This window comes from Pipra filicauda, unplaced genomic scaffold, assembly GCF_003945595.2.
Source record: "Pipra filicauda isolate LSUMZ 115617 unplaced genomic scaffold, ASM394559v2 scaffold132_size2486313_pilon, whole genome shotgun sequence".
NCBI classification, from domain to species: domain Eukaryota; kingdom Metazoa; phylum Chordata; class Aves; order Passeriformes; family Pipridae; genus Pipra; species Pipra filicauda.
In genome coordinates, this window is record NW_024103796.1 from 443,589 (window position 1) to 467,634 (window position 24,046).

Here is a 24,046-nt window from a genome sequence, read left to right on the forward strand (position 1 = left end):
ACCTTCAGATGTCACATCTCCACTTTGCATCAGAGCTTAGCAAATAACTGGGTCTGACGTGGAAAACCTGTGTTTTTCGGAGGATTATGGCCCCTCCTGTCCAAGTCCTGCCTCTGCCCTTTCATTTCTCCACCCCCTGTCTCGTTGTGATGCCTCATGTTGGTGTCCGTGCCCACACCAGTGAGGTGGAGCAGGTTGGCCTCACACAGCAGAGGAAAAAGAACGAGATGGAAGTTATGGCTTTTATTATGTGTTCAAAAATCTTCTCTCAAGAAAACTAATTGTTACTAAAGAGATAAATAAAAGGAAACAATGCTCAAGAAACACCAGCTGTGCCCCAGCTCTGGAACGAATGACCCTGGGACGTGCCCCGTTGTCCACACCTTCAATGAGGAAAGGTTTGCCCCTTATGGCTGTTTCATTCTCAATCCAGCCAAGGTAGCTGTAAACAGACGTTAAAATCTTGTGGTTTGGCTTTTCCTCGCTGATGATTCCGACCTGGAACCACTTCATGGTGTTCCAGTAGCTGCAAACCAGAGGTCCCCCGCTGTCCACCTGTGGCAGAAGGGGGATGTTACAGCTGGATCAAACCTCAGGGCCCTCATAGCAGCTGCTTCACATAGGCTGACTGGGAAAATCAAACTCTGTCCCAGTTTTGTGAGGAGTTGGAGGAAAAAGGAAATTTGGATTCAAAATTTCACAGCTCAGTCCCGAGATGCTGTAGAATAAATAGATACAGAAGGTAAGAGGAGAACAGTCCCAAGCTCTGGCTCAATGCACTGCCCTGTCCTTCCCAGGCTTTTCCACATGCTCCCGTGGTCCCAGGAGGATCCCTGAAACCTGTCAGCATGAGACAACATCCAGGAGTGAAAAGGGACATTTGCTGTGACTGCTCATTCAGTCCTTGACTTCTCTGCCAGACTGGTGCGTGTGGGTGCTGGGTACCTGCCACTGTGAATTTTGGGGGCTGGCATCCAGAAATTGGACAGGAGATGAGCAATAATCCTGACAAATCCTTCCTGAAACCAGAGGGATTTCACTGAAAGTTTGCCTGGTGATGGAAAGGCAGCTATCACTCATGCAGTGTGGGCAAGGCTTCAACTGCAGATTGCAGCCACCTCAAAGGGAGGAAGATTCTCCTGATGGCTGTTCTGTCTGGAACACCAAGAGCTCATCTAGCTATGGAATCTCTGGACACAACCCCGGGGAGAAAAGAAATCAGCAAAAAATCCACCCAGGCAGATACAGCCTTTTCTGAGGAAAGGCTGGGAGAGCTGGGGGGGTTCACCTGGGGAAGAGAAGGCTCAGGGAGACCTTAAAGCCTCTTCCAGTGCCTAAAGGGGCTCCAGGAGAGCTGGAGAGGGACTTGGGACAAGGGCCTGGAGGGACAGGAATGGTTTTAAGCTGAAGGAGTGTAGATTTGGGTTGGAGATTAGGAAAGAATTCATGCCTGTGAGGGTGGGGAGGCCCTGGCATAGGTTGCTTAGAAGCAACCAGTGGCTACCCCATCCCTGGAAGTGTCCAAGGCCAGGTTTGACAGGGCTTGGAGCAACCTAGGATAGTGGAAGGTGTCCCTGCCCATGGCAAGGGATTGGAATGAGATGATCTTTAAGGTCCCTTCCAACCCAAACCATTCCATATTTCTTTGTACATCTTCAGTGCTGTGAAGCCCCTACCATAAATAAATTTCCTTCCATGGTGGGTTTGCATCTTTTTTCCACCTTTTCTCCAGCACATATGGTGAATAAATTCAACACAAACCCATTTCCCGAGACAGCAAACTTTACTGGGAAATGTTGTCCTTCCCTGTTTGCACACTAGTGAGAGAAACATCTCTGTCATTAATGGATGAAGCCTCTTCCTCCAGCAGCCACCCTGAGCTAACACACATTAATTAACGAGCAAGGAAGGCACTGTGGTCCCTTGTGCAGCTCATCAGCACTCACTAAAGTTTATGGCTGAATTCCTACTCCACTAGATGGAGAGCCCAGGTCATTAATATTCTTTTTTTCCCTGTTTTGTTTTGTTTTTTTTTTTTGTTCAAAATGCATACAGGAGGGGGAAATTAAGATAAATACAGTGGGAATGTTTACAGAATCATAGAGCATTCTGAACTGGAAGGTGCCCACGAGGACCACAGAATCTTTAGGCTGGAAAAGAACTTCAAGATCATTGAGTCCAAACACAAATCAGCATTGAAATGGTGTTATTGTAGTAATAGCAGTGGTGCCTGCAGCTCAGGTGGTGCTGATAGACCCTGTTCAGACTCAGCACCTAAAGACATTTCCCAATCCTATTTCAGCCAAGAATTCGTGTGAATGACACGAGTGACCTTGCAGTGACCTTGGCTCCCGTGCATTATCAGTGTCCTTGGTGATGGCATCCTGTTTGAATGAATGAACATCCACTCACAGCTGGGAATTTTGCTGCTGATTCCCTCAGGGCAGGAACAGGCCAAACTGTATTATCCTGGTAGTGAGAGGAAGGCGCTCGGAGCCTCCCACTCAAAGATGATAAATGGAGCGGGGAGAGCACGAGGCAGTGACGCAGCAGCTCACGGCCCTGCCTGCTCCTATTCCAGCTCTTCCCATCGCGGGAGGTTTTTAGCACTGGTGGAGCCCCTGCCCACCATGGGGCCGATCATTTTCAATGTCCAGTTTAGGGGCTGTTCACGCTTGCAAAGGATCTTTTAAACACCAGTTAATTCCTGATGCCTCATGACTGTCCTTGGGGGAAATGTCTTATTGCGTTTCGGAGACGAGAACTCCACGGCAGAAACGGGATGTGATTTGCACGAGGCAACAGCAGAGCCAGGAATCCCTATTTAAGCCATGCCTCATGTAGTTTTCCTTTCAAATCAGGTCTGCTCTTCTCTCTTTGCCTCTTTAACCATGTCCATTTGGTTGGTGGGGAAAGGGGGATCACAATTTAAAACCTGGGCAGGGAGGGAGTTCGGCAATGCTGTGACAGCCCAGGTAGCAGCTGCAAATCCATTTCCCTAATCCAGAAGCTCCAAGACCCAAATCCTGCTTCAGATCCCTTTCCATGTGGGCTGAGCTGCTCTGCTTCATGGGTGCTACTTCTAATATGCCATTTCTCTCAACTTCAGCTATTTAATGTGATGATTTTATCACAGTGTGGGCTAAATCATCCCCTCCGTGTGATAATGTCGCTCACATAATTATAGCAGGAGCCCGGATGAATCAGTAACCTGGTTTTTACAGGACTAAAGATGGAGAAAATAAACTCAGTTCTTGGACACTTCTGAATATCCCTGTATCCACCTTAAGCTCTCAGAAATGCCAGCCCAAGGTTTTCCATCCCTGTGTAGGAGAGGGTGTGGGAGGAGCAAGTTTTGGAGTGCTGGGACAATTATCTCATCTCTGTGATGCTTCCAGTGACACTAATTTAATGAACGCTCAGGTTAACGACTCTGAGGATCGAGGAATTATTAAATGCTGCTTTCAGGCTCCTGTATCCTGGTGGTGAAATACTTCTGGTCACCAACACGCAGCAGATACCTGAAAGCTCCTGCTTTTCAGTCTAAGTGCCAAGTTTCTGGATAGAAAAAAAAGAAACCAACTAAAAATAGCATCTTTGCTTCTGTTGCATGTTTTCATCTAGGAGAGGAGTGAAAAGCAACCACGACAAATCAGATCTGGTGCTGAATTCGTGCCTTAAACATGTTAATCCTCCTATTAGGAGAGGTGAGAGCAATGATGTATTCACTGACAAATAGCTCTGGGTTGTATAAAATCTGTCACTGACTAACAAGGTTCTTTGTTCACTGGAGCAGAACCAAAAGTTTCATCTTTCTCCCCCTCGTTTTTGTGAGCATCAGGAGCCTCTCTGCTGACTTTAGTGGGCTTTGGATCAAAAGTGTAATCTTCTCCCTTTTATATTTGTATTTGTGTCTGCAACGCAGTGATTGATCAGAACAAACACGTTCAGCCACATAAATCTTCTGAGGTGGGAGAAGCTCCAGGGGAGGGAGAACAACTCATCTGATCCTCATTAGATGGATACACAATCCCTGCAAGTCGTTGCTGGTTTCATTTTCATGTTGGTAAGCTCTGTGTAAATTGGAGACAATCAGCATGTGAATCACAGCACTGGCCAGCAGAGCTGCCCTGGCTGCTGGAAGCAAAGGCAAACAGAGGATTCTTCAATTATTTCAAGCTGTCTTTGGAGAAAGGTGGGAGGAAGGAGGCTGTGGCCATTTTAGTGTGCAGGTACCAAAAATGAACCAGGTAACATGGGGCACCTGGACCGCTTTCATACAAACCCTTTGAGATCTCAGGTGAGAGCCTTCAGCTACTTTGTCCCTCCATCCTCATGATGAAAAATGGGAGAAGACCACCCAAATCCATCCATGATGTCAGCAGGGCCCACTAGTAACTGTGGTGGCACAAACAGTTAAAATGCATCTGGCCAAAGCCCCGCGTGGCCCAGACTCCTGTCTCTGACTGTGATCTGCAGCAAGTGCTCAGGGAAGGAGAATGAGAAATAGCACAAGTATTTACAGAGTTGTATTTACATCACAGCGGTTAATAGCCTCGGAGAGGTCTCCATCCAGGAAGTTCCCTAATTGCTTTTTGAATCCATTTATCCCTTAGGATAAATACCCACAACATCCTGGTCGGTGACTTCCATAGTTTAATTATCTGATGGATGAGAAAACACTTCCTTCTCTTTGTTTTAAATCTGCTGCCTGATAAGGCCCTCAGACACCCCTCCTTCATGTCTTTGGAGCAACAGTGACACAAGGACAGCTCTTGACTCCTCTCTGTGCTGCTCAGGAATTCGGAATTCTCTGTCACATCCCCGTCAGACATCACTTTTACAAGCCTCAGAGCCTTGCACTGTTATTCCCTGCTCTGCCAGAAGCTGTTCCATGTCCCTGTTCATCCTTCCTACTCTACTTCCCTCCTTTTCTAAAATTGCCACTCCTTTCTCAGATGGAGTGGACAAGAATCACACACAGCACACAAGGCACGGACTCACGTGATTATTGCCCTGGCACCACACATTTGCTTTGCTACCTTTTCCTGTCCTAATAATTCATAATGCTCTCATTGCCTTTTTGACCTCCACAGAGCCTCAGGCTGATGCTTTTGAAGGACTATCCACAGTTACTCCAAGTTCTTATGGGGTAATAGCTAAATTAGAGCCTGTTATGGCAAGTGAACAGCTGGAGTTGCTTCTCCCTGTATCCATTATTTTTCTTTATCAATAATGAGCTGCATCTGCTCTTTAACCTTCTGCATCTGTTTCAGCCTCCAGTCACTCAGAACAGTGAGTCCTGCTGCAGTCAGCTTCCACTCTGACCACTTGGAATAATGCTGTGGCCAACTTAGTCATCTCAGCATTTGCCCTCCTTGAACATCACAATTCCTTGATGGATGCCCACATAACTCTCCTTGGAAGCCCTTTCTCCATTCAAATCCTTCCTCTGTGTTGACTCCCTTTCAAACTGAAGCCCTTCCACTTCATGGTGGTTCGATTTCTCCACGAACCTTTGGTGAGAGTTTTGGAAATCTCAGCTTGTGTTAGATGGTTGGATCACCCTCTGCCACCTGCTTGGCAACTCCTTCAGAGAATTTGGATGTGCCTGTGAGTCATGGCTCTCCCTCAAAGCTGTATTGACTCATGGGAACTGAACGAGAAGTGGCTCCTCTGAGTCATCACACCCATTCCCCCAATCCCAGGGCAAGCACACACTGGGATTTGGTGTCCAGCTGGCTCCAGAGGTGTTCTGCTCCCCACAGCCTCACCCACCAGGCACACAAAGTCATGCTGGACCCCAAGCAGCTTCAGTTTGAGGGACCAAAAGCTATGGTCCAGAGGAAGAAAGCAGAAGAGACATCCGACATCATCAACATCCCAGGTCCTTGCAATAGGAATTAATTTTTGACAGATGAAATTAGGGAACCACAGCCTGAATGTGCTCACTTGTCTACCCACATCATAAAATGATAGAATGATGAAAGCCCTCTAAAACCCTGGGATGCAGGAAAAGTGTTCTGGTTCTTGTGAGCTGCACATCAAAGAACACTCCAGTGCAAATTTAAGAGACTGCAAATGCAGTAACACCTTTTTACTGCTTTGTTCTGGAGCTTCCCCAGGACACCTTCCTGCATAAAACAGTCTATCCCTTAGGGAAAAAACTCTTCTCATGGTGGTAGTGACAGTTCAGTGATGGAAAATCCATGAGAAGGATAGGGAATGGGTTACTCTTTTCAATAGGAGTAGAAGACACAGCCTCAAGTTCTGCCAGAGGAGGTTAAGATTGAATATTAGGAAAAAAAATTGTTCACTGAAAGGGTTGTCAGGCATTGGAACAGGCTGCCCAGAGTCATCATCCCTGTAAGTGTTCAAAAAACCTGTAGATGTGGCACTTGGGGCCATGGGTTAGTGGTGGCCTTGGCAGTGTAACTCCCTTGGGGGAGTGGTTACACTCGATGATCTCCAACCTCAGCGATTCTGTGATTCCAATATTAAGGTAAGGTACAACAAATATTAAGGTAAGGTACAAAAATTAAGTAATTTTGTATAGTTCAGAGCTGAAATGCGGTTAGTTTTGACTTCTGGCCCCAAGGAGACCTTTGTCTGATGGGCAGAAGGACCTACAACCTCAGACCTCATATGGATACTCCCCATCCCAAAGTGCTGCAGCCACACCATCACTCATCCCCCCTGTTTGGGTATTTTGAGCAGCCTGAGGGACTGCCCACACTATCCTGGTTTGTGATCTTCCCCTTGAATCCATGATAATCTACCTTCATGGACCTAATTTTCATTTGCAGACTTTTTTCTTTAAAAGATTGTATCTCACAGGTCTTCCTTTGCAGTTTTGGAGCCATGTTAGGACCAGCAAAAGGATTCAAGAACTTGTGAAAGAGTGCAAGAGCTTTTCCAGTGTCAGGTTCCCATTGCAGTCACATTATTGGCACTGGGGTGTGGACTGAGGTGGGAGCAGTGGGATACCAGGGGGATATCCTGGGATATCTAAAATAGCACTGGATATTTAGATGTAGGCAACTGTCCTGCCTTGGAACCAAGTGTCTCCAAACCAAATATCTTCAGCTTGATTTTAGTTAGTGGGGAGCAATAAACACACACACACACACATAGATTGATGTCATTTTAACATAGGTGGTTAAAACAGTCTCAGTGACTCACTTGCCAAAAGTGCTTTTTTTTTCTTCCTATTGATGGAAAGATGGTTGTGTGGATGCTGATGGTTATAGAAAAGACATTTGTAATCTGGCTGAATAAATCCCACCCAGATTTGCACAACAACTACTACTATTGCTCCAGCTGTGTGGGGTGAGAGCCCTGAGCATCCCGGATGCTGTACAGGGATTTTTCCCTTTCCAAGCTGCTGATGGTACATGTGGGCAGGACATATTGCAGCTGAACAAAAGAGGTCCTTCCCTGCTTTTTCACAGAACTAAAGGAATCAAGATCCAGAGCCCCGGATGCATCCTGGCATCATTTCAGACATTTATCCGAGATGGGACAAGGGGGAATGACTTCAACCTGACAGAGGGCAGAGTTAGATGGGATATTAGGAATAAATTCTTCCTCTGAGGGTGGTGGCCCAGGTTTCCCAGAGGAGCTGTGGCTGCCCCATCCCTGGAAGTGTCCAAGGCCAGGTTGGACAGGTCTTGGAGCAACCTGGGATAGTGGAAGGTGTCCCTGCCCATGGCAGGGATGTGGGATGAGATGATCTTTAAGATCCTTTCCAATTCCAATCATTCTATGATTCCACAGCCAAAACCACCTCCTGCTGCAGTCTGTGGGAGGGGGCAGATACCTGCAGCCCGTGAGCTGGGACCATCCCACTGCTCTTGGGGCCACACAAGGATTCCTTTCCCTGAAAGTCAGGCCAGGGACTGGGCCCCCCTTCATCTGCTGCTGACCTGAACTGCACATGAACTGTGACTCCAGCTGAACACGCTCCATCCTAATCACCACATCCAGAGCTGCCCCCACAGCCTCTCTGAAATATAATTGGGCCATTTACTGAATTTTGCCTGGGCAGGGAAGGCACTGAAGGGAGGCATTTGCTTTGTGAGTCCCTTATACTCTAATTATTGTTCAAGTTACCATTGCATCAGAGCCTGACAAAAGGTGCTTAAGAAAGCAAGGAATTAGACATCAATTGTGGTTCATGGGGTCATGGAAGAAATGTAGCACACACAAAAAATAATACATAGGCCATCTTTAGTGTCTGTTCCTTAGCACTTGTACCCCATGAACATCCATTAATGCTAATGTTTGTGACTAAATAGAACTATAAGTCAATTACAGCTCCTGTTAGTGTTAATTCACAGTCAATCTATATATTTGTCTGCAGAACTGCGAGGGAATTGGGATATAATAGATTTTGCTTTTTAAGTGAATGGATTATTTTTTTTCAAGTACAAATACTTGGGAGCTCTGCTATTCAATCTCCTTGAGTTATTATAGGAATATGGTCAGTCATCCACAAATTAGTCTTGTCTGGTACTGGCATGATGGCAGCTGGTGAAATGTCTGAGCCTTTTTATTCATGGACTTTCTATTCATGAAATGGCCTCAAGCTGTGCCAGGGGAGGTTCAGATCGGACAGCAGGAAGAATTTCTTCATGGAAAAGGTGGACAGGCAGTGGAAGGCATTGCCCAGGGAGGTGGTGGAGTCCCCACCCCTGGAGGTGTTCAGGAAACAACTGGACATGTCACTCAGTGCTCTGGGCTGGGTGACAAGGTGGGGGCCGGTCACAGGTTGGACTTGAGGATCTCAGAGGTCTTTTCCAACCTTAATGATTTTGTGATTCTGTGTCCTTTTGCCACAGGGGTACTAAGGCAGTGGGCAGTAGGATAAACATTCTACATGATACCTTGGTGGAGATACTGGTGGGACTTTAGTTATTCACATAAATCAACTTTAACCTGCAACAGGGGAAATCTGGCACACAAATGGAACACAGGGATATTCATGGAACCATAAATTCTTTGAATCATGGCATGGTTTGGATCAGAAGGGAAGGGACCTTAAAGCTCATCTCATTCCAACCCTCCTGCCATGGGTGAGGACACCTTCCACTATCCCAGGTTGCTCCAAGCCCCGTCCAACCTGGCCTTGGACATTTCCAGGGATGGGGCAGCCACAGCTTCTCTGGGAAAGCTGTGCCAGGGCCTCCCCACCCTCACAGCCAAGAATTTCTTCCTAACATCTAACCCAAATCTTTTCTCTTTTTGTTCAAAACCATTCCTCCTTGTCCTGTCACTACCTGCCAGTGTAAAAAGTTGTTCTCTCCATCACAGTTCAAAGCCTTGGATCCAGATGTGGATCATGCAGACTTACCACCTCAAGTCCAGCAACTTTCCTGCCTTAGCCTGGCTCTGGACATGAACACGTGTATCCTGATACTCAGCAAAGCCCAGGTTGATTGTAAGGCTTTTATGTACTCTGTGTCCAGAAAGATCATGTGGCTATGCCAGGCGTGGCTTCCAGGTTTCCTGGGATCACAGCTAGAGTAACAAACTCAGCCTCTCCAGGGCTTGTTCCCTGATCTGGAGTCTCTGCCTTGCCTGAGCTTCTCCTCTTTCCTAGCCTCTCCAAAATGATTACTGTGGGTGGCTCTTGGTCCATGCAAAAGCTGGAGCTGTGTCTGGAAGCCATCCATGAGACAGCTGGTTGGCACAGACCAACACCATGCCCAGGGCTGCTCTGTGTCCATGACAGTGATGACTTTGTAAAGGATTTAGGTCTTTTGAAATCTGGCCTCATTCTCCTTTGACACAAACCCCGGAATCTTTACAGACAAGCAGAGCTCAATGGGTTGCAGTGTCCACAGTGCCTCACCCTCTGCCCAGGGCAGATGAATTGTCGAGCTCTGGGCGCCTCAGACAAGGACATTGAGGGGCTGGAGCACATCCAGGAAAGGGAAGAGAGCTGGGGAAGGGGCTGGAGCACCAGAAGCAGCTGAGGGAGCTGGGGGGGCTCAGCCTGGAGAAAAGGAGGCTCAGGGGGGACCTTCTGGCTCTGCAACTCCCTGACAGGAGGGGGAAGCCAGGGGAGTCAGGCTCTGCTCCCAGGGAACAAGGGACAGGACAAGAAGGAATGGCTTCAAGTTGTGCCAGGGGAGGGTCAGGATGGACAAGAATTTCAAGAATTTCTTCATGAAAAGGTGATTAGACATTGGAAGGGGCTGCCCAGGGAGGTGGTGGAGTCCCCATCCCTGGAGGTGTTCAAAGAAGGACTGGATGTGGCACTCAGTGCTCTGGGCTGGGTGGCAAGGTTGGGATTGGTCACAGGTTGGACTTGATGATCTTGGAGGTCTTTCCCAACCTCAGTGATTCTGTGATTTCCTCCAGTGATCCCTGCTGCAGAATAAGTATCAGGTCCAGCCCTGGCCTCCCAGTCCATTAGCAAGTAATCTATTCATGGACAAGCCACCAAATTCCTGACCCAGCCTAGTGAGGCCAAAATGTGCTGTCCCCGACTTTAATCAGCACTTCCCAGAGAACCACCCATCAGCAAAATACAAGTTAGCAAATTCTGATGAAAAATCATGTCACTTGTTTGTCCCCTGAAGGGCTCCACTCCAGCCTGGGGTCTGATTTTCTCCTGCTCTCGTTGTTTCAGGTTGTGAGACTTTCCTGCCTGGTCAAGCTCCCACAAAAAGTGTGCAGGTGCTGGATCCTGACCAATATCCCACATGCAATCCTCATGTGCTTCCACTGCTTGGAAAGCTCACATTCCTAGTTCATTTCTCAGATAACTCTGACATTATTGTTGATCAAAATAGCTCCCTCATCAGCTTTCCAAATACGGGAGATTCATTTCTCTGGGTACAAATGCTCTCACTGTTTCACCAGCATAATTCTCCCACAGAACTCCAGACTGGGCTGGGAAGTGCATTCCTTAATCATGTTAATGTTATCCCATGGCAGGTTTCTTTTTAAAACTTTTGATTGAATTGAATGGAGGTGAAAGTCACAACTTGAATGGTTGCAGAGGCAGATGCTCCCTGGCTAATCAAAAAATCATTTTGCAAAGCAAACTTCTCCTTCCCTGCCCTGCTACAGGCCTGGCTTGCCATGGGTTTGCAGTCCCTGGTCCTTGCAACCACTGTCTTTGCCCCAAGGGCAGGGGATCTCTCTCTGTCCCGGGTGCTGCTTTACTTCCTTTAATGAATAATTCCTACAGGATGAAGCTTCCATACATGTGTCTGCCCATCCATCCCTCTCCAAACACGCGCACACATCTATAAGATGGGATTGGATGGGGGTCAGAGCAACCTGGTATAGTGGGAGGTGTTTCTACCCATGGCAGGAGGGTTGAACTGAGTGGTCTTTAAGGTCCCTTCCAACCCAAACCACCCTGTGATTCTAAAATCCTTGCCCAGTGGAGCATGGAGGCTGCAAGAGAGCCTCCTACACAGGCTCTCAGAGGAGGGGTTGGAGGTTGGATGATACAAAAGATAAAGTGTTTTTTGGCTTTCAGACTCTGTTTGCCATCAGGTCAGAAATACTGAGGGTGGAATATGTTCTGAGGGCACAAGTTCTGAGTCAGTTTTGCCTCACTCGGGTGTTTGTCAGCTGCCTGATACCAATTACTGCTCAAACTCTTTCTAATTTAGCTTAAAAAGTCTATCTTCCTCTATCAGTACCACTTTGTAGCAAGATGGGACTAGTCCTGGCACCCATGGACCAACCTGCCATGTCAGCAAAGGACATTTGGATCAGAGCCAAAACCTCACCTGATAAACATTTCTAATATTCAGATTAAACACTGCTGGCCCAAACTTTTCTCCCCATTCTTTTGCTTTGACCCTCCAGGACAAACATTCCTGTCTCCTTTCAGCATGTAACCTGGTGGTGAAGCAGCACTGCCTTGCCCTGGGCTGAGGGAATGTTGGTCACTTTACCTGGCAGTTGCCTCCTTCTCCTTCCTCCACCTCAGCACACATCACGTTCTCCCGGAGCTGTGGGATCTGCTTCAGGCACTGCTCCCTGCTGATGAGCTTCACCCGCGCTTTCTGCAGCACGTGGGATGCTGGCACAGCATCTGCTCCAGAAAGTGGGAAGAGAACCATTAACAAACCTACAGAGCAGCTGGAGACCTGCCCGGGGACTGATCTCAGCTGAATTTGGAAAGCATCTCAGGGCAGGGGAGTCTCAGGACGCAACCACAGGGTCTTGGGGTCACAGGGGCTTCCAGGGGCTCTCCAAATGTCAGCAAGGATGAGTTTGTGCTCTTGGCTTTCTTATAGGACCGCAGAATGGTTTGAGTTGGAAGGAGCTTAAAGTTCATCCAGTTCCACCCCCTGCCATGGGCAGGGACACCTTCCACTAGCCCAGGTTGCTCCAAGCCCTGTCCAACCTGGCCTTGAACAATTCCAGGGGCGGGGTAGACACAGTTTTTCTGGGCAACCTGTGCCAGGGCCTCCCCACCCTCACAGGGACGAGTTTCTTCCTAATGTTCCATCTAAATTACCCTCCTTCAGCTTAAAGCCATTCCCCCATGTCCCGTTGCTCCAGGCCCTTGTCCCAAGTCCCTCTCCAGCTCTCTTGGAGCCCCTTTAGGCACTGGAAGGGACTCTGAGGTCTCCGTGGAGCCTTTTCTTCTCCCAGTTCTCAGGGATTATTCAGTACTCTGGTGTCTCCAGAGCAGAGGTGCTCCATCTCCTTGGAGATGCCTACAGCAAAGGATTGTCATCCGTAGGCACTTCCACGGAATGCCCCCATCTTAACTGGAAAGTCACCTGACAATCTTCTGTGTTTTATATCTTACCATTGAGTCACATTTTCCTGAATGTGCTGGGAGGATTTAGCTCAGTAAAATACAGAAGGAGTGAATTTCTAATGATCTGAAGGTCTCTGTTTTATCCTTCAGATTCAGGTTCGCTTTAGAGATAAATGTAGGTGAAATTAGTGGGTTTTCCAAGTAGCCCAGTGGCATATTTTCAGTCTTTTGGTCACCCTCCAAACCATCCCATGATCCTGTACTGCTTGCTGTGGCCTCATCACACCATCACAACATCACACATCCCTCTCATCAGGGGTGTGCCAGGGCTGAGCACATCGGCAGCAGTTTTTGGATAACAGAATCAGTGTCAGCTGAGCCCACACAGCAGCAAGAGGCCGATCTCTGGAGCTACACTATGAATTTTGCAAAGAGATGAGCTAAAGAGAAATCCTGCCACGCCTCAGAGGGACTCTGAACAGCCACTGCATTTCTGTTCCTAAGAACATGTTACCTTGGTGAAACGGGAGAGTTTCACAGCTATGACACAGTGTTTGTATTACTGTTACATGAGCAAAATGAAGCCTAGGAAGGAAAATGCAGTTTCAGAGGGGAGATAGCAGCCCTTTGGAGCAGAAATGGGACATTCACTCTACATCCTAGGAAGGATTGCTGAATCCAAAGGCACCGCCCTGCCCACGCTGTCCTGATTAATTCTTTTCACTAATGAAATAGCTCACTCACTATTTAGTGACATTTGTTCAGGATAGACATTTTGGGTCACAGTCAGTGCTGGAACTACTTTCATTAGGGCTTAAACAAGAGCAATTAGCAACAGCAATCTGCTGTTCTAAATGAGTGGAAAAAAAGGGGTGGCCAACACCAGAGTCAATCTGGCTCGTGGAGGCATTAAGCCAAAGACAACCCTAGACCTTAATTTCCCTTGTTCCAGACCACTTTAGACCCAACCTAACTGGGTGAATCATAGAATATCCTGAGCTGGAAGTGACCCACAAGGATCCTACAATGTGGGAAGTGTTCAAGGCCGGGTTGGACGGGGCTTGGAGCAACCTAGGATAGTGGAAGGTGTCCCTGCCCATGGCAGGAGGTTGGAATGAGATGAGCTTTAGGGTCCCAAACCATTCTGTGATTCTATGATTCTTCTTAACCATCTTTGTCTTAATTTGGGTGCCAAAAAAATGGGTCCAAAGTTTGGGCTCCTGCAGACCAAAGGTGTCTCTAAGGTTTCAGCTTGAACACAGACTCTTAGAGCACCCGACTTTGCTCTGGGGGTCAGTAGGTGACTGGTTCTTGCACTGAACAGAGAATTGGTGGGTATGTAGGAGCTGTGAAGGTCTGGAAGTGCTAACCAGGGGGGTAGGGCGTGGAAGGTAGTGTGGATAACCCCTCCTGGGAGAGAACATCTCCTTGAAATGGCTCAAACCCCTCCTCCATTAGCAAAACCACCTCCTGACAGAGCCTCACCTGCACTTGTGTTCTCCCAGCCAGCAGCCCAGCAGTGCTGCCAGGTATGGATGTCACACATGAAGGGCAGGCAGATGGGAATTTTCTCCTTGCTGAACTCGATGGGAGAGCTGAGCAGGATCAGGGCTATGTCATTTGCCATGCTCGTGGTGTTGAAGTTCTCGTGGAGGATCAAGCTGTCCGGTTTGTGTTCTTCCAGCGGGACACTGAGGTTGATTCCCCCCACTACAACAGTGAGATCTGGTGGCCTTATAAACAAAATAGCAGTGGAGACATAGTAAACATGAAGGATTTGGGTCCTAAAGGTCGGTGTCTCTCCCCCCTGAGCAGGGTAGAGGGATGGCCAGCAAATGGCACAGGTAGTTCACCCATAAATGCCATGGAAATCTACCCTCACTTCCAGGCAAAGATGATTTCCAGAGGTAGAATGTGAGTGCAACCAGGATATAAATAACCCAGTCACCAACAAACAGATGGAATGGGCTGGATCTTTTGGATCACTGTGCCCTGGGCTGGCTGCTTGGGCCACACTGCCCCCAGCCAGATGCTCCAGGCTGTGGTGCCACAGGTCCTTTGTCACCGAGCAGACTCAGCTCTTGGACCTGCCAAATTTTGGAGGAGGCTCACAGAGAGCTGGACTCCACCCCTGGGCATTGCATGGGGTGAATTTATCCAGAAATTGTTGGTTTAAAATCAGAGTCTCCATGAGGTAAAGGTGTTTTCTATGAGAAAGCAAAGATAATTTGGGGATTAGAATAAGATGGAATGGAATATGTCACTTTTTACAAGGTGCCACAGCATTTGTAGATGGACAGGAAATGCTTGGGGCCCCCAGAACATCATCATGGGTACTACACAAGGCTGCTCAGACCATCCCTTTCTGCTCCTCGTGGTTTCTGCACATTTCTATGTTCAAAAATGGACCTGTTTTCCCCAAAGGAGAAAATTCCCATTTTAAGGGCTCAGTCATATATATATTGTGTTTGACCCCAAGAACATCCATATCCTACACCCACAAGGAGGAGTGTTACCACCCCATTGGGCCTGGGCTGTCCTCCCTTCCCTGGAGTACTCACAGCTCTTTGGCAAAGCAATGGGCAGCAGTTAAAATCCACAGTGCACTGATAATGGTGCCTCCACAGATGTGCTTCCTGTGGCTCTGGATGCTCACGTGCCATGGGAACTCTCCCAGCTGCACAGATCTCCCTGTCCCGATCCTCTTGCCAGTCTCCAGGAAGGACTCAAAGGATGGTCGGAGGCCACACTCTGGGGACAAAATGAGACATGTGGGACATGTCCAAGAGTGCCACTGCCTGTGCAGCTCAGCTGGAGGCGCAGGACAGCACGCAGAGCACTGGTCTATAATATGTATGAAATCATGGAATGGTTTGGGTTGGAAGGGACCTTAAAAACCATCTCATTTCACCCCCTGTCATATCCCTGCAGGGACACCTTCCACTAGCCCAGGTTACTCCAAACCCTGTCCAACTTGGCCTTGGACATTTTCAGAGATGGGGCAGCCATAGCTTCTCTGGGCAACCTGTGCCAGGGCCTCACCACCCCCACAGCCAGGAATTCCTTCCCAATATCCTATCTAATCCTTCCCTCTGGCAATGAGAAGCCATTCTCCCCGGTCCTGTCCCTCCAGGCCCTTGTCCCCAGTCCCTCTCCAGCTCTCCTGGAGCCCCTTTAGGCACTGGAAGGGGCTCCAAGGTCTCCCTGGAGCCTTGTGTTCTCCAGGTGAACCCCCCCAGCTCTCCCAGCCTGGCTCCAGAGCAGAGGGGCTCCAGCTCTCGGAGCATCTCCATGACCTCCTCTGGACTCGCTCCAGCAGCTCCACATCCTTCTGCTGTTGGACCCCAGAGCTGGATGCAGCTCTGCAGGTGAGGTCTCACAAGGGTGGAGGCTGAGAATCCCCTCCCTTGACCTGCTCCATGATCTGTACACCTGATCCTGTCCCCTCCCCAAACCTGCACTCTGCCAAGCACTGCCCCAGCAGTTTGGGGGTGGGCAGGACCCCCCCATAAGCAGTCTGGATAAAATCCTTGTTTAGGGAGTGGAAGGTTCAGCATCAGGCTGAACAAGGCCACGAGGTCCAAGGAGCAATCCCAGGCCTGTTTCACTCACCCACGTGTGAATATCCTGCACGGCCACCGGCAGCAGCAGCGCTGCCGATCAGAGAAGTTAAACAGGAGATGACAAGAAGCAGCATTTCAATCCATCTTGGAACAACACTGTTCCCCAAGATTCAGAGCAGTGATGCCTCTGCAGACACCTCAGAAGCGTCTGCATTCCATGTCAACACAGCTCCCTGCCAGGGTGTGACATCACAGCATCCCCTGTTCCAGTTGATGGGACGATTGGATGCCATCCTTCCCAAGGCCAAAAGGCACCAATGTTCCCTGAGGGAAAGTTCAGTGATTTCCAGGTTTGTGATTTCCTTTAGCTCTAGAAGGGACAGGGCAGCTGGAATTTCTTCCCAATATCCCATCTAACCCTGCCCTCCAGCAGTGGGAAACCATTCCCCCTTGTCCTGTCTCTCCAAGATCTTGTCCAAAGTCCTGCTCCAGCTCTCTTGGAGCCCCTTTAGGCACTGGAAGGGGCTCTCAGGTCTCCCTGGAGCCTGAGGGCAGTTCCTGACTGTATCCTGGACTGACCTCACAGGGTGTGGCAATAGTGGATTGGGTGAGCTGGGTGCTGTAGCCCTTTCTGGATCTTGAACCATCTTTGAAGACCCTGGATGCTGGTCCTGCATCAGCTTCCACCTTCAACTATGAGAAATGCTGAAGTCTTAATTAATTTTATCTCCACTTAGACTGTGCCTGGGGCACTTACTTCTATGTACTTAAACAGGACCATGTTGCCCCACCGCTGGAAGTGTTCAAGGCCAGGTTGGACGGGGTTTGAAGCAACCTGGGATAGTGGAAGGTGTCCCTGCCCATGGCAGGGGGTGAAACTTGGTGATTTTTAAGGTCCCTTCCAACCCAAACCATTCTGTGTTTGCAGAAGAAAGGGGAAGCTCTGTCACAGGGCAAATTTCAAATGGTGCCAAGTTGAAAGTTTCATATCAGAGATGTTGAGGCAGCCACTCCCTTCTTCCCTGTGGGCAAGGATGGCTCACAGGGCTAAATCCAGTTTAAAAAATTAATCCATGAGCCTGAATTAGCATCTCACCTTTACTGATCAGTCTTTGTCTGATCCCTCACAGTCTTTGTCTCTTCAGCAGCAGCTGCAAGGGGTCCAGACCAAAACTCCACCCCACAGTAACTCCAGAAATAAATTTGTGGTGGCAAAATGTTTTGGTGTGGGTCAATTTTAGCATCAGTGGACCCATCTATGCTGATTTCTACACCAACACATCATTTCCATCAGGACAAGACTTAAAAAACCCCTCAGCCAGATTCAGACTTGAGCATATCTGTATTAAGGACAGAATGTTACTTTTCCCAAAGACTTTCCAGCTTGTTTCAAAACAATAACATGGAGTAGGAAAGGAGGGAGGGGAATTTTATAAAGCCCCCAAATGATTCAGAAATGTTTTGCCTCGGAGCAAATCCGGAGTTATCCCACTGAAATCTCAACTAACAATGCACAGGATGAAAGTAATACTTTATTTTCCTCTCCTCTTTGCTTTTCTGTCACCTCATGCCAAGGAAATTAGACAGAAGTGTTGGTTACCTTGGCAGTGAGCACTGCAACAACTACATGGCATGACACATTAAGGACAGGATCAGTTACCACAGCAACTAGAAATCCCCAGTGGGACGTGGGCACATTTTGGGGCATCTCCAGAAGAGCCTAACATGCCAGAGATAGCTCCTGTGAGCTTTCCCCGGGACTAAAAGGACTGTTTTCCTCTGGATTTTGAGACTGGAACGAACTCAACATCAGCTGAGGAGCAAGGGAAGATGGGGAGTTACTTTTTCTGGCACATATTTACTGTCCATCTTTGGATAAAGCAGGAAGGGTTTCAGCAATGCATTTACAAGCCCAAACTGACTCTCTGGTTCCCATTTTCAGTCCCTCCAAGTTTGGAGCTCCATCTGGTCTGCTGGGTAGGTACAGGAGATGTTCAGGAGCTGGTTTGGGCCTTTCTGAGCCTAAAATATGAGTTGGAAACATCAAACCAAGATGTGGAGAGGAGTGCCCTGGAGAGCTGAGCAGGAGGAAATGCTGTGGATTTGTGTCTCTCGGTCCCAACTGTCTGGCCCTCAAAAATGAGCTTTATGAACCCAGAATGGATGGATCAAGGTGGGCTCCTACAAGCTTTATCTAAGAAAGCACACCTGCAAGAGGACAAACCACTGGCACATGTTCTTCAAACTCAGTGATCACGACAACCTCCAAAATAGGGAACACATGAGAGGCTCAAACTCACACTTCCCACTGGGAAGTATTACAAGCAGCAATTTGGACGGGACAAACCAATTCCCAACCCTCCTAAAGAAGCTGTTTGTCCTAGGATATTCCACAGCACGGAATGATAGAATAGCCCGAGTTGGAACGGACCCCCAAGGATCATCAAGTCCAACTCCTGACCCTGCACAGGACAGGCCCGACAATCCCCACTGTGTGCCTGAGAGTTGTCCAAGCGCTCCTTGAACTCTGAACCCATAGGATCTCATATCCATTTTCTCCCCAGTATCCCATCTAACCCTGTTCTCTGGTAGTGGGAAGCCATTCCCCCTTGTCCTGTCCCTCCATGCTCTAGCTAATATGCACAACAATACAGATTTCAAAGTCCTGGTGTTTAATTAACAAACTGCAGCCTTTTATAATACTTGATTTTTTTTTTTAAATCTACCCAGATATACTTGGAACACACCACAGACAACATTTTTCTTTTCTTTTTCTGTAATTTATTGCAGTGCAGGAAACAAAACTGATTTCTTTTTGTTTTGGAACTGTCAAGAAGCAGCAACACATTACAATTTGTACTTTCTCTTACTAAAATTATTTCAGAAAACAGGCACTAGAGGTGATCCTAGAAAGCAGAGTTGTGGGACAATTACTTATCAGCTCATCATTCCCAAAGACACCAAATTACAGGGTGGTGATAGTTAAAGAGCCCAACCATGTCTCCAGAAGTCAAAGCTCTCAAAACACCCACAAATTCCTAAATCCAAGGAAATCAATATTTCTGAAGGCATGAGCTGTGCCAAAGCAGTTATGGATGCAACCACCTCCTAATTCCTCCTTTTAACAGCACTTGGAGCCAAACTTGGAGAAGTTTGAATCTCTTTCCACCTCTCCATATTCCAAGGAAACCCTGTGAACTCCCTAGAGCAAGAAGCAATTTCTGCCTCTAATTTGGTTTTTAATGTCAAAGAATGAGAAGCTGCTCCAATTACGGGAAACCTCCCCAACAGATTCCCAAATTTTTATGCACTGATGGTGTGGATGCACTGGAGCATCTACCAGGGTTGACGGTCTTTTCCCAAACTCCCTAAAACAAAATTTTTGCCTCTGTTTTGGTTTTTAATGCCGATGAATGCGAAGCAGCTCCGATCATGGAAAACCTCCCCGACAGATTCCCAAATCTTTATGCACTGGCTGCACTGGAGCATCTACCAGGGTTGATGGTCTTTTCCCAAACTCCCTAAACCAAAGGGGAGGTGGTGGAGTAAGTGCAGGCTATTTCTTGATGCCGACGGGGCAGGAAATCCCCGTCCCCCCGAGGCCGCAGTATCCGCCGGGATTCTTGCTGAGGTACTGCTGGTGATAATCCTCGGCATAATAAAACTCGGGAGCCTCCCGGATTTCCGTGGTGATGGGACCGAAGCCTCCCTCCGTCAATACCTGTCAGGAAAGACGACGGAAAGCCATTAGTGGTTTGCTGGCTGCTCTGCTGATGAAATGACATCAGGTTTCCTCCCAGAAGGAGCCACAGGCAGCTCTGGATCCCATTTGCAGCACATCCCTGAAAGCCCTTTATCCCTGCTCTCCTGTTGTTTTGCTCAGAGACATTGCAGGCTCCAAAGCAGGCATTGGTGAGGCCCCATCCCCTCTTAATGGCTCATTTGGTTAATTTGCTGTGGCCACACATTTATTCTCTTTATTAACCCTGCCAGGGTCTTTCAACAGGAGTGGAAAACAAATGTGAAAGCACACCCTGCCCCATCCTGGCTGTGCCTTGCAGTGCCCAAAAACCTCACCTGGCAGGTGCCTCAGCTTCAAAATGTGTGATCCACCCCCTATGTCCTCATAAGAAGAATTTCTGGGTGAAATTTTAACCCCACTGGGAAATAAGAGCATTGAGGATTTTTTCACAGAGTTGTTGCATCCCCGTTCTTCAAAAAGACCAGCTCCATCCTGCCCAGAAAGGCAGTTTTAAGGCAAATTATGGCTCATTTCAGAAAGATTTGCCAACACATGGACCAGGAGCAATAATCACTTTGCAGGAAAAGAAGACAGAATGTGGGTGGGGATTTTAAATTTAACTTTAATTTCTTTCTGATCTCTCCTAACTGAGTTTGGAACTCCTGAGAGGTTTCTGACAGAGGGAATTTCTTTTTAAGATGGATTGTTGTGGCATTTTCCCTACTGCATTGTCCTTTTCTAAGGAAAAAGGTAAACACCAACTTTTTGGAGCCAATTCTCATCTCAGTGGGGACATAACTTGTGCTCACTCAAGTCAACACAAACCTAATAAGGACTTTAATTAGTGTCAGGTTCCTGTTGAAAATTATATTTTTAAAGTCCTGGATGTAGATAGAACTGATTGCAATCAACCAGATTGACAGTAAGATCAACTATAACCAAGAAGGGTCAGCATTTAGGATTACCAGGAAAATATGTGTTATCTCATCATACTAATAAATAAACCAAATATAGGGAAATCATCACATGGAATCACAAAACAGAGTTGGTTATAAATCATCAAGTCCAACTTCTTTCATCATAATAGAATGAATGACAATGCCTTGATCCCAACAAACATTTGTTATGAAAGATCTTTGGAGATGGGGATCCTCCAGTCTCCTAAAGGAGACCATTCCAATATTTGCCACCCAGGTAGAGAGTTTTTCCTAAAGCCTAGCCCAGTTAAACCCACTACTTTAATTTAAACCCACTGTTTTGGTTGTACTCATCATGGATGTGGAAAGGAAATAATTCCTTTCCTCTTTACAATGATCTTCTACATGTAATGGAAAGATGACATGTAATGGAAATAATGGAAAAAATGCCAGCTGGCACTTAAATAACAGGACCAAAAAGTCCCAAATTTGGGACCAAAAAGTCTTCAAATTTCCTACAAGTTTTCCTAGATCCTGCCTCAGCACAGCTAAGCTCTGACCACACTCTGACTGCAGCTCCTAGACTTTGTAGAGCATTAGTCTGATTTATTCCCATCATTTCACTGCCTGGAGGATAAATTTTGCTGTATTCAGTTTTCAAAATCTGTGACTGACCTGTCTGGAGAGCCCCTGAGTTCCCAACCCCACATCTAAATTCTCAGCCCAGCTTAGGAAGACTTCGACGAGTTAATTAATTGTTTGAACGCTGTGGAGGAGGGGGGAGTAACAAGCCCAATTTCACAGGAATCTGCACTTATTTCCCCATGTAAAATCACCAAACAGTGTTTTTCATCTCTGGGATACACTTTGTCCCAAGGGAATCAGGTTATTTACCCGTCAGACACGTCAGTGAGGAAGATAAAAAACATGAAGGTTCGTATCACAACACGTCGGCAACGAAGAACTCGAAAGAGGTGTCAACACAACTGCTTTTCTAAAGCACTATTTCACTTACTTTCCAACCTTCCCAGCAAAGAAAAACACTTTTGAAATTATCTTCACTCCAGAAAGATGGCACAAAGTCTGTCATCATGGGCATTAGTCATTCCTTGCTGCTGCAAATCCATGCAAAATTGGTTCTCCCCCTTAACTGAGTCATGAGGACGCTGCTGGAGGGGGAGAGATTTTTCCACTGTGCAAAACAGTATTTGTTACACATTTTTTACCTGGGACTTTTCCATCATTGGCCTCATTTTGTCAGTTAGGGAACCCATTCCGTTCCACAACGTACCACAAGGGGGCATGAACAGCATTTATCCCTTTCAGAATCGCCAACACTCTGTTCAAACACCCAATAAAGAAGAAGCCCAAGACGACTCATTATAGTGCACTTTGGTCATTAGCAAAAGATCCCAGCCCTGTTGTCAGAAGCAGTGGGAACCCCAAGCTCCTACACTCTGCCAAACACCTGGAATGTTTGGATTTTAAAGGGGAAAACACTTTCCTTCTCCTCACTGTGTCGACTGAAGATAAAAACATCACTGGGAAAGGCGGAGAAGTTCACGACGTGCTGGCTCTGGCAGGTGTAAATCAGCCCACCCTGGACTGATATCCTGCCACTGAGGCAGGATTTTATAATTATAAATATAATGTGATGATAATCCTGTTCTAAAAGAATTTTTAGTCTTCACTGTCTCAAAATTCCTGAGCCATCGGACAGGACCTCCCATTGCCATGCTGCAATTAACCCTTTTACTTGGTGCAAGAAATTTTTGAGGAGCTATTGGATCATTTCCCTCCCCAATATTCCCCTTCAATTCCCCTTCAATTCAAGGAGAATTCATTCATTCAGAGGATTTTTGCAGGTTTTGTCATAGGGGAGATCATACAATCACATTTATGTTGGAAAAGCCCTCTAAGATCGTTGACTCAAACTGTTAAGCCAGCACTGCCAAGTGCTACAAGATCACAGTGATCCTTTAATTTGTTATAATCCACTCCAAAAGCCCTGTCAGGTTCTCACAGTGAGGGGCCAGACAAACCAGAACCCAAAGCTCACCCAGCTGCAGAGGGGACATGGTCAGTTTGGGACACTGGGAGAGGTGCTGGAGCAGGAACACTTTTAAAATCATACAATCATTAAGGCTGGAAAAGACCTCCAAGCTCATTGACATGTCGAAGCCAGTGCTGAGAACTTCAGCACAACTAGTGTTTTAAACAATCTGTACTTTCATCATGTAAAAGATGTTGTGTTTGATGATTTTCTTAATTTATTATAGACTATGAAAGTTTATTTCCTGTTGTTTGCTTTAAACTTCTTGCCTGACCATTGGATGACCAGAGGATATCATCATCATCCTCTGCCAAAAAGATAGTCATACACTGGTTTGGGTTGGAAGGGACCTTAAAAGCATCTCATTCCACCCCCTGCCATGGGCAGGGACACCTTCCACTAGCCCACGTTGCTCCAAGCCCCATCCAACCTGGCCTGGAACACTTCCAGGGATGGGGCAGTCACAGCTTCTCTGGGCAACCTGTGCCAGGGCCTCACCACCCTCACCTTAGAATTTTTTCCTACTATCCCACCTAACCCTGCCCTCTGGCAGTGTGAAGCCATTTCCCCTTGTCCTGTAACTCCAGGCCCTCGTAAAAAGTTTCTCTCCATCTTTCTTGTCGGCTCCCTTCAGGTACTGGAAGGCCACAATTAAGTCACTCCAAATCCTTTTCTTCTCCAGGCTGAACAATCCCAATTCTCTCGGCCTTTCCTCACAGGAGAGGGTCTCCATCCCTTTGATCATCTCAGTGGCCTCCTCATATAATTCTTTATTCGCTTTCTTGATTTTACACCTTAATCCTGCTCATTCCTGTCTTCAGCCAGATCCACAGGCTTGGTCTACCCATCCCATAACCCAGCTCAGCCTCCTCACCCTTTTCTGCATCCCTTCCACTTCCACTTCACCGCTGCTTTCACTGGGATGACTGGAACTACACTCTGCTCAAGAGCAGCACCACGGATTTGTTCAGTGCTGTGCTCATATTTTCCTTTTTATTCTCCCTCTCTTTCCCAGTAATTCTTAGCATTCCA

General features: G+C 47.3%; 1 protein-coding gene across 1 annotated transcript; it reads right to left on the reverse strand.

Moving 5' to 3' along the window:
* Window positions 1-228: 228 nt before the first annotated feature.
* PRSS55 (serine protease 55) lies at window positions 229-16,508 on the reverse strand. Its single transcript, XM_027742631.2, has 5 exons — window positions 16,352-16,508; window positions 15,301-15,490; window positions 14,225-14,472; window positions 11,922-12,061; window positions 229-555 (listed from the first exon to the last, which is right to left on the reverse strand). The coding sequence occupies exons 1-5, from the start codon at window positions 16,434-16,436 to the stop codon at window positions 247-249; spliced, it is 972 nt and encodes a 323-aa protein (XP_027598432.1). The 5' UTR covers window positions 16,437-16,508; the 3' UTR covers window positions 229-246.
* Window positions 16,509-24,046: the final 7,538 nt, after the last annotated feature.

What these genes read in the sequence shown, in the direction of transcription:
- PRSS55 (XM_027742631.2), bottom strand. Translation starts at nt 16,436, where the DNA reads ATGCTGCTTCTTGTCATCTCCTGTTTAACTTCTCTGATCGGCAGCGCT. An exon ending in TGCAGGATATTCACACGTGG is followed by an intron (nt 15,491 to 16,351) that starts GTGAGTGAAACA and finishes TTTTGTCCCCAG; the next exon opens with AGTGTGGCCTCCGACCATCC. An exon ending in GAGAAGGAGGCAACTGCCAG is followed by an intron (nt 556 to 11,921) that starts GTAAAGTGACCA and finishes CTTCTGCCACAG; the next exon opens with GTGGACAGCGGGGGACCTCT.